The sequence below is a fragment of the Ammospiza nelsoni genome, chromosome 22, assembly GCF_027579445.1.
Source record: "Ammospiza nelsoni isolate bAmmNel1 chromosome 22, bAmmNel1.pri, whole genome shotgun sequence".
Classification (NCBI taxonomy): Eukaryota; Metazoa; Chordata; class Aves; order Passeriformes; family Passerellidae; genus Ammospiza; species Ammospiza nelsoni.
Genome location: NC_080654.1, coordinates 8,772,420 through 8,782,287, shown reverse-complemented (window position 1 = coordinate 8,782,287; position 9,868 = coordinate 8,772,420). Strand labels below are relative to the sequence as shown.

General features: G+C 56.9%; 1 protein-coding gene across 1 annotated transcript; it reads left to right on the top strand.

The window, feature by feature from the left end:
* Nucleotides 1–3,769: 3,769 nt before the first annotated feature.
* Nucleotides 3,770–7,677, top strand: LOC132082862 (low affinity immunoglobulin gamma Fc region receptor II-like). Its single transcript, XM_059487275.1, has 8 exons — nucleotides 3,770–3,818; nucleotides 4,389–4,409; nucleotides 4,498–4,682; nucleotides 5,617–5,857; nucleotides 6,451–6,507; nucleotides 7,229–7,313; nucleotides 7,403–7,482; nucleotides 7,568–7,677. The coding sequence occupies exons 1-8, from the start codon at nucleotides 3,770–3,772 to the stop codon at nucleotides 7,675–7,677; spliced, it is 828 nt and encodes a 275-aa protein (XP_059343258.1).
* The last annotated feature ends 2,191 nt before the right edge of the window (nucleotides 7,678–9,868 follow it).

Below are 9,868 nucleotides of genomic sequence, written 5' to 3'. Positions count from 1 at the left end.
GGCAAGGAGAGAGAGAGAGCCAGGCCTGAGGAAAAGCCGTTCCCTGGCCAGCCACAAAAACCAACAGCGCTGAGTGGAAGGGAAAGTTCTGGGTTTGTGTTGTTTGTTCTGTTCTGGTTTATAAATTTCTTAGTAAAGAGCTGATATTCCTTTTCCTACACTTTTGCCTGGAAGCCACATAATTTTCCAAATTTAAAAATGTAAGAGATGGGTCTTCTTTCCATTCCAGGAATGTTCTTACTTTCCTTGGCTGACATTTCTAATTTAAATGTCAATTAAAGAGTTGCCAACTTCTGGGTTCCAGAGTTGATGGGACAGAGACCTCAAGAGGAGACATGGTCAAGGACTTGGCCATCTCATGCTCTTCCTTTTAAGCCAGTTGGGACACCAAGGGCCCTCTCCTCAGATGGCACTTCTGCTCATGTGGTCGCACAGGAGCTGGCTTTGGTAGAATGTCACACTGTCCCCAGTGTGCCATGGCTGACAGACTGATGGACAGATGGGGCCCTGTCTCTCACCACAAGCAAGGCCTGACCCACACCTGCCACACACAGGTGTTCCAAAATATCTCCAGACATCAAACATTTCCTGTCTCTGACACCCCACCCTGTGCCATGCCCTAATCCCGACTGCCTTGGTAAAGAGCGACGCTCTGGAACCCTCACAGGGCCTCTGTGAGATCATCGTCTTGGGTACAGGGCAGAGGAGGGGTTTGGAACAGGGGACAAGAGAGTCCAGAGCCACCTGAAGGCCGCTGTGGCCATCAGAGCAGTGAAAGTCCAGGGCTCTGCCAGGTTCCTCTGGTGGAGGAAACATGCTGGGGACAGCGTTTGGGGTTTATTCCTTTTGTGGCTTTCCCTGGAAATTGTTCCTTTTTTGACCATTTGGACTCTGAACCTTGTTCCTGTTTCTGTTGGTTTTATTCTCTCTCATTGCTGTTTCAGGAAATCGTTCTTCTCTAAGCCCTTTGGGATCCTTGTGCCCCCATGGGGATGGAGAGGGGCAGTTTTTAGTGGCAGCACACACACGAGTGGGTGCCGATGGGTGGGCACCCCCAGTACCCCCCAGTTCCCCCCAGTGTCACAGCACATTCCCATAGATGTCACCGAGTTCCTGCAGTTGCCCCTGGGGTCCCCGCAGCTCCGCGTAGGTCACCTGGGGATCCTGAAGGGTGGTGGCACGGGGGGACACTGCAAGACACACGGGCTGGGGTTCTGGGTGGGGTAAAACTCATGGGTAACGTGTCCCCCTGCGTGTGTCCTCCCCGTACTCACCCCCTGCCCTCTTGGTGGACAATGTTGGGTTCCCAGGGGAATGGGGGTGCCAGGGATAGGCAGTGGCTGGGTGGGCACAGGGGTCAAAGCTCCTTCCTGGAGTGCCTCAGATTTTGGGGTGACCCAAGGCCCAGCACAGCTCCCACCCTGGGGCACCCCAGGGCTGTCCTGAGAGTTTCTGTTTCCCTGCTCCACACATCCCTGGGTCAGGTCCCCCCATTTGGCCTTCCATCCCAGGCAACACCTGATGCCAAATTGCTTGAGACAAACTTATACATCTATAGAATAAAAGCAAAAGCATTATTTTCCCAAGAAAGAACAAACTCATCAAAAATCAATCTGACAAGGTATATAATGGTCTGGTTTATAGAACCCATTGCTTTTCCAACAAATCCCTCACAATAAAAACACAAACAAATCACAATGAAATGAGAAGTTTTGGTTCTCTTGCTGCATCCCACAGCAGCTTTATCTCCCTGAGTGTCCAACAGCTCCATGGGATTATTCCCTGCCTGCTGGGCAGCAACCCAGCCCACAAGGAAACCTTTTCTTGACCCATATTTAGGAACTCTCCCTGTGTTTCTCATTTCCACCCTGAAACCTGATTGACTTCCCATTGAAGAAGGGGAGAAGCTCTGTCTATCCTTGGGACAGTGCACAGGAATCTGTGGAAATGCCTGTGTGTGCCTCAGGGTCTGATTCCCTGGTAAATCCACTCCAGCCTGCCCTGAATTCCCCTGCATGGACACTCCCTGCTCCTGCTGTGACACCCCTGTTCCCCAGCCCCTCGTGTGCCACCCCTGCTCAATATTTTCACACTTTCCCCTCTCTTCTGGTGTACACATCCAGAACACACACATTCTTTCCATGAGGTTCCAAAGGGCTGCAGGTTTTGTTCAAGAAGGAGGGTCCAGGTCAGGTTGTTGAGCAGATTGTGTTGTCCTTGCAGTAGTTTTGTGGTTTTTCTCAGTCCCTTGGGCAAAGGGACAAAGTGATCAATTGTTGCATTTCTGGACCGGTTCCCTCTCAGCTGCCCCTGCAGGGGGAGTTTCCAGCCAGCCCTGCTCTGAAAACCATCAAAGGCCCTCTCAGAGCCACTGCTTGGCCTGTCTTTGGGTCTTGTGCTTCTTGCAGGGCTGAGGAAACCACAGGCAGGCCTTTTTCCACCCACAGAATTCTCACCTCTGCAGCAGCTCTAAAAGTGCCAGAATAAAAGCCAAGGGGGCAGGGAAGACCCTCAGGTCCCGGCTGTCACCTAGCGCTGGCCAGAGCAGGGCTGGGCAATGGCCATCCCTGTGCAGTGGGGCTGGGCCATGGCTGGGCCCCACCCTTGCATTGACAGGGGTCCCCAGGATGTGCCACCCCTGGGACAGGCACCCGGCCAGGAACGTGCAGGGACATTTCTGGAACTGCCACCCTCTGGGACAGGACCCCCCATGCCAGGATACGTCACCCCCTGGGACAGGATTCTCTCAGGACAGGACCCCCCTTGATGTGTCCCCCAGGACAGAACCCCGCCCCTTTCCCATCTGAAACTGAGCACAAATGGCCTCTTCCTTCTTGTCTAGGAAAAAGAAAGTGAAAGTGTTGAGGGGACACAGCCCAACACCCCCATCCCCCACAGCCTGCCCACCCTTTCCTGCGTCCCCCACTCCCCATCTTCCCTCTCTCCGGGGTGCCCCCAACCTGTTCTTTGCTCAGGTGTTTCCCAGGATTGCTGCGTCAGGAACTGGGGATGGGGGTACACTGCACAAAAGTGAGGAAAATAGGGAAATAAGCGAAATAAAGAGAGGAAAAAGTCAAGGGCGGGGGTGGGCACAGAGGCACAGCAACCCAGGACCCCCATGTGATACCTCCCCAGGAAATGAGCACCCCAGGGAGGCAGCGCTGGGCCCTGGGTCACCCCGATTTCTGAAGCACCCTGGGAAGGAGCTGTGACCCCTGTACCCACCCAGCCACTGCGCATCCCGGGCACCCCCATTCCCCTGGGAACCCAACCATGGGACCCCCATTGCCTTGGTCTCTCCTCCCTGGGGACTTCTATCCCAGAACTGCCATTGCCCAGCACCACCATTGCCTTGAGCCCATCCCATGGGCTGCTTCTTCCCCCAGAACCCCTATTCCCAAGGGTCCCGTTTTTCCCCCTGCGCCCCCAACTCCGGCACCCACATGCCACGACACCAAATCCCTGGGGACCCTGTTTCCACAGCACTTCCATCCCTGAATCCCCCTAGGCATGGAGACCCCAATTCCCCTGGACACCCACCCTTGGTTCCCCACATCCCCTGAGCCCCCCACTCCTGGCAACACCATCGCCAACCATGTCCCCAGACTATCCCAGAATGTCCCTGGCCTGTGCCCAGCTTGTGGCCACCCTGCCCCCACCAAGGGCCACCTACATGTGGGGACGGACATGACCTCGCTTCCTTCCCCTTCATCCAAGAGTCACCAGCCAGGGGAGCGGTGGCCACAGCAATGAGTGACAGCAAGTGCACATGGCTGAGAACACCGGGATGGCTGGGAAGGTGGCGCTGCTCCTGTGGGGTGAGTCCCCTGGGCACGGGCCTGACACCCCGGGCATGGGGAGAGGACAGGGCACAGAGGAGCTGTGGGGTCCCCTGAGGTCCCCAGGGTCAGCAGAGCATTGAGCCCAGTGTGACCAGAGTCCTGGGGTGGCTTTTGGGGACAGGAACAGGGCTCAGGAATAGGGGAACTGGGATGTGGGGACAGGGGAGAGAGATGTTGGGACAAGGATGTTGAAGAAGGAACCTTGGGACTGGGGCAGCTGTGGGGACAGGGACACAGTGATGCAGGGACAGGGACAAGAGGACAAGCACCATGCTGATGGGCCATGGGGACAGGTGCCAATGGAATGGGACCATGGGTGCAGGGCCATGGGGATGTGGCTGTGGGGCTGCTGATGTTGACCAGTGTCAGCACAGGGTCCCCATTCCTGAGCATGGGTTGGCCACTGTGTCCCTGCCCTTGAGACATCTGTGCCACACCAATGCCCCCATGGAGACCTTTTGGGGACAGCCCCAACACCCCATATTCCCTGTGCTGCTGTCCCTGCAGTGCCATCCCCCATCCAGCCCTGTCCCTTCGCCCTTTCAGCCCAGACCCTCGGCCTCGCTGGTGAGTCCTCAGGGGATGCCACGACCTGACCCTGCTGTCCTCAGCCCTGCGCTGGCCCTGGTAGTCTGGTGTCCCCTGTCACCCACAGGTGCCCAGACCACCCAGCTCGTTGTGGAGTCCCCGTGGAGGCCGGCAGTGCTGTGGGACAGGGTGACACTGACCTGTCAGGGCTCGGGGACTGCCAGTGCTACCACCTGGTACAAGGACAGGGAGCGCTGGGTGCAGGACGGACAGGAAAACATCACTGTCACCAAGAAAGACACCTACTGGTGTGTCAGACCTGGCACCAGGCGCAGTTTCCCCCTGAGCATCTCAAATGATGAGGGATGTTTAGGTGTCCCCAGCCTGGGACCCACGAGATCCCTGAGGGCCCCTGGTGGTCTTTGCTCCATAGGTCACCTCCTGTGTTACCAGAGCTCGTCCCCTGCTCTGGGACATCCCAGAGCATCCCAGAGTGAGAGGATCCTGTTGATGGAATTGATGACCTCTGGTGTATTGGAAAAAAAGGCTCCCAATATTACCAGTTAGATTGTGCCTGGGCCGGTCTGACCCTCGCTGCTGGGCCAAAGGCAGCAACTGCGGTGTGTCACCCCAGAGATACCTTGGCTTGCTGGAGATTGCAGCTGGGCACTGAACAAGTCCAGGCTTGTTAGGAACCCCGTTTACCTCAGGAGGAATAGCTTCAGGCGATGGTGAAGAGAAAAAGGAGAGGATTCTGCTGGAGGGTTTAATGTCCAGAGGTTTATTCCATGGTTGCAGAGGTCTGAACGTGAGCAACTGCTCCAACAGAACCCCGGCCGCATGGTCTCATTCACCTTTTAAGCTCAGGGACAGGGGGAGGGGAGGTACAGGTGAGCCACCAACCAGGTGAGAGGGGCAGGGTCTCAGGGGAAGATGACACCCAGAAAGGCCAATGACCTCTGGGCATAGGGGCATCCTTTGAACTTGACCAACCACACGACGCCTCGCTGGAATGTTCAGCCTGATGGACAGGACTCACTCAGCATGGGGGCAAGGGGGAAGGGAGAGACGTATAGGCACACCTGGGAAAGTGACCTGGAAGGCCAAAATGGGACATTACAGCACACCACAACACTGGTGCACTGAGTGCGACCCAGTGGGGGTCCTGATTTTACCAGGACCCTCCAGATCCCTGTCATGTGATGTGATGAATCCTCTCTGTCTCCGAGACTTGCTGGTACTGCAGGCACTGGGGCAGGCGCTACTGGAGGGGGACACAGTGACACTGTGCTGCCAGGGCTGGTGGAACAACATGGTCACCTCGGTGTCCTTCTACCAAAAGGAGACAGATCTGGAGGTGTTCTCCAATAGCACCGAGCTGTCCCTGTCCCCTCTGCAGCTGAACCACAGTGGCCACTACAGCTGCAAAGGCCAGGTGGAATACTGGGTGTGGAAGGAGTCTGCGCTGGTGACAGTGACAGTGCATGGTGAGCATCCCAGAGCTGCCACCCTGACACCTCCAGCCCCTTCCAGGGAACTTGGGGTCACAAATCTCCCTCCCCTCTCCTTCCCTGAGCTCTTCATGGTGCAAGTGCTGGAAGGTCCCCGTGATCTCACCGTAGGTTCCCCCCTCACTCTCAGCTGCCTCAGCACCCCCGGGCCCCTGCAACCCTGAGCCCCCCTCCTGCACGTGTTCTACCAGGACGGGCAAGTGGTGGGGGGCCTGCAGGGGTCTTCACCCGCTGTGGGGGTCTCCCACTCGGGGAATTACAGCTGCCAGGTGCTCTCCAAGGGGAGGCCATGTGGAAGAGCAGTGCCTGGCTCTGCGTCACGGTGCGCAATGAGTGCTAGGATGGGTACAGGGAGCCCCAAGAGACCCCTTGGGTCTCCTGCCTGGGCACCTCCATGACCCCCGGACACCTTGCTTGTGTCCCCCCACCTCTGCCCTGTGTCCTCTCACCCCTCCACGGTGTGACCTCATCCCCGACATCCCCCATCACACCCATCCCCCCTGTCCGTACCCACCCACACCGGCTGCCAGCCCCTCCCTGTGCCCTCAGCCCTGTCTGTGTCCCCACAGTGCCCGTGGCCAATGCCACCATCATCCCCAGTCCCCTGTCACACCAGGTGCGTGCAGGTGACCCCATGACCCTGCGCTGCTAGGTGCAGGTGGGTTCAGCCCCTGTCACCTTCACCTGGCTTCACAATGGGCAGGAGGTTGCCTGGGGTGCCCTCCTGGAGCTCAGAGCCATCAATGTGGGCCACCTACCAGTAAGTGGCCACCAACCAGCTGGGACAGGACGGCACCGTGTGTTCTGGGCACTCAGCCCTGAGCTGGCACTGACAGTGAAAACATGGGGACACAGGGACACAGGTGGCGACACACAGGGTCACTAGGGAGTGCAGGACCCCTGGAATGATGGGTGACACCCTGACACCGTGTCCCCCTCTGTTTCTTGCAGTGGCTGCAGGGGTCGGTTGGGCCCTTTTGTTCCTGCACCTGCTTGTGGGTGTCATTGTGACCTGGCATCAGTGGCACCATATGGGTGGATGACAATGGGGAGACAGGGGTCCCAGGGAGCTGTAGAGGTCCCCAGAGTTGGGGAGCAATTAGACAGCACCCACAGCCCCAGAACTGTGATCTTTTCTGGGGGTCCTTTAGGGTTTGGGGAGGTGCTGGAGGGTCCTGCAGGGATGTTGGGGGTTCCCTTGGGGGTGTTTGGGTGTCTCTGTCTCTGCCGGGCTTTGGGTTCTTGAGGCTGAGTTGGTCGGGGGCACTGGGGATGTTCATGAATTCTGGGGGACCTCAGGGATGCTTGGGGGTCCTGTGGGAAATTGAGGGCCCCTTGGCTGTTCAGGATTCCTGAGAGGGGTCATAGCCCTCGGATCCCACAGTCACCCCTCCCCTCTTTCCTCTGCAACTGCAAGAAAGCAGCAGGAAAGGTGAGTGGGGGCTCAAACCACACTCTCTCCTTTTACCCCGACCACCACGACCTCCCATTTCTTCCCCCACATCCCCTTTGCTCCTTCAGGGTCCCCCCGGATCCCCCGGCCCCCCCAGAGGAGGGGGAGGTGCTGTACACCCACGCCATGGTCACCAAGAGGGCAGGGGGTGAGTACGGTGGGGACACACACAGAGGGACACCTCACCCACGAGTGTCACCCCACCCAGATCCCACAGCCCGTGTGTCTCGCAGCGTCCCCCCGTGCCACCACACTCCAGGATCCCCAGGTGACCTACGCGGAGCTGCGGGGACCCCAGGGGCGACCACGGGAACCCAGTGACATCTACGGGAATGTGCTGTGACACTGGGGGGCACTGGGGGTACCCACCCATGGGCACCCACTCTTGTGTGTGCTGCCACTAAAAAATTGCTCCTCAACCTCCTTGTGAAGGGAGAAAGATCCCAAAGGACTGAGAGAAGAACAATTTCCTGAAACAGCAACAAGAGAGAATGAAACCACCAGCAACAGCAACAAGTTTCAGAGTCCAAAGAGTCACAAAAAGAACAATTTCCTAGGAGAGACCCCAACAAGTAACAAACCCTGAACACTCCTCCCAGCATGTTTCCCACGCCAGAGTAACCTGGCATGGCCTTGGATCTTCCTCGCTCTGATGGCCAAAGCGGCCTTCAGAAGGCTCGGGATTCTCTTCTCCCCTCCTCTTCTCCCCTCCCAAACCCCTCCTCTCCCGTGATCATCCCACAACAATGCCACGAAGGCCCTGTGAGGGTTCTGGAGCCTGCCCCTTTGCCAGAGCAGTTGGGATCAGACCATGGCACATGGTGGGGCTTCAGAGACAGGAAAAGTGTGATGTCTGGAGATATTTTGGAACAGCTATGTGTGGCAGGGGTGGGTCAGGCCTTGCTTTTGGTGAGACAGGGCCCCATCTGTCCATCAGTCTGTCAGCCATGGAACACTGGGGACAGTGTGACACTCTGCCAAAGCCAGCTCCTGAGTGGTCGGGGGACCAGAAGTGCCATCTGGGGAGAGGGCCCTTGGTGGCCCAACTGGCTTAAAGGGCAGAGCATGAGGTGGCCAAGTCCCTGATCCTGTCTTCCCTTTAGGTGTCTGTCCCATCCACACTGCAGCTCAGGAGCTGAAATCTCGTTTATGAGCAATATGTGCCAAGAAAGTGGGAATGTTCCTGGAATAGAATGAAGACCCATGTCAAAAATGTTTTCTAATTTCAGAAATGGTGGGGCTTCCAGGCCAAAGTGTAGGAAAAGGAATAACAGGTCTTTACTGGGAAATTTATAAACCAGAACAGAACAAACAAGAGAAACCCAGAACTTTCCCTCCCGCTCAGCACAGTTGGTTTTTGCGGCAGTTCTAACTGCGGCCAGCAGGGGGCGCTGCAGAGAGCACTCCCGGCCAGCAGGGGGCGCCCCGGTCCAGCTCCATCCCCTCAGGGGCCATGGCAGCCTCGGACGGGAGGGAGGAGGGGAAATCGCTCCTTTTGCAAACTCACGGGCACCAATCGCTCCCGGCACCACCACCGGCAGCGGGCAGAAGCCGCCAAGGCAGCAGGTTGGATCCCAGTGCCCACCGGCAGCGTAGCAGTGTCCTGGACTCAGGCACACGCCCTTTGCAACACCTGCGACTGCTGTCCCTGATCCTGAATGGAAGGAAGGCAGCACCTGACCCCAGGCAGGTCTTGGGTCCACAGCAGCCCGTCTAGTGGCTTTACACCGCAATTCCTGCAAACCCTCAGCCTTTCACTCCGTTTTCTTCCTTCAGCCCTGGCACAGCCACTCTGGAAATGTTGAATTGCCCTGGCATGTTGAGGAAAGCTGGTACTCGGTGCTGACTCTGCCAGGGCTCCTCAGGGGGCTCCAGAGCACTTTTGGAGTTCCTGCTCTTCTTGGGCCACTGCTGGTCCCTACACAGAAGCCACAGGGGGAGGAGGAGAAGGAGAGCAGAGCCGCAGCTCTGAGGGCTCTACAGCTGCAGCTGGAGCACAGGGACAGCCCAGGCTGGAAGCAGTGCCTTGGGAGGGCAAAATGGGGCAAAATTGGAGCTGATTGGGCCAATGCCCCAGTTCTGCTCTGGGTGCTGCAGACCGTTAAGGAGGCATTGTAATTAGGGCCGGGGTTCCTAAATTTCAGCCATAGTCCTAAAGCATCCCGGTGCACAAACATCCAGTGCCTCTACTGGCGATTTTGGGCTACACAAGGCAGCACTGGACACAATTTGGGGGTCCGATGCTGCCAGCTCTGCCCACAAGGAGCTTTTTTGGCTGTCTGTGTTATGTTTGCCCAATATTCCCATCATAAAAAAAAACCCAAACAATATTTGAGATAGCAGCAATTTTATTTGAATAGTTGAGAAAATACATAAATAAGGGATAATTTGGTTCAAATAATAGCGCATAAGCAAAAAAAAATGTGGGGTACAGAGTGAAGGGCTCTTGGACCCGTGCCACCTCACATATGAGCTTGCCAAGTGAAAATTACCCCTTTACATGCCATGTGTTAATATCATCTCCTCCCATTTTC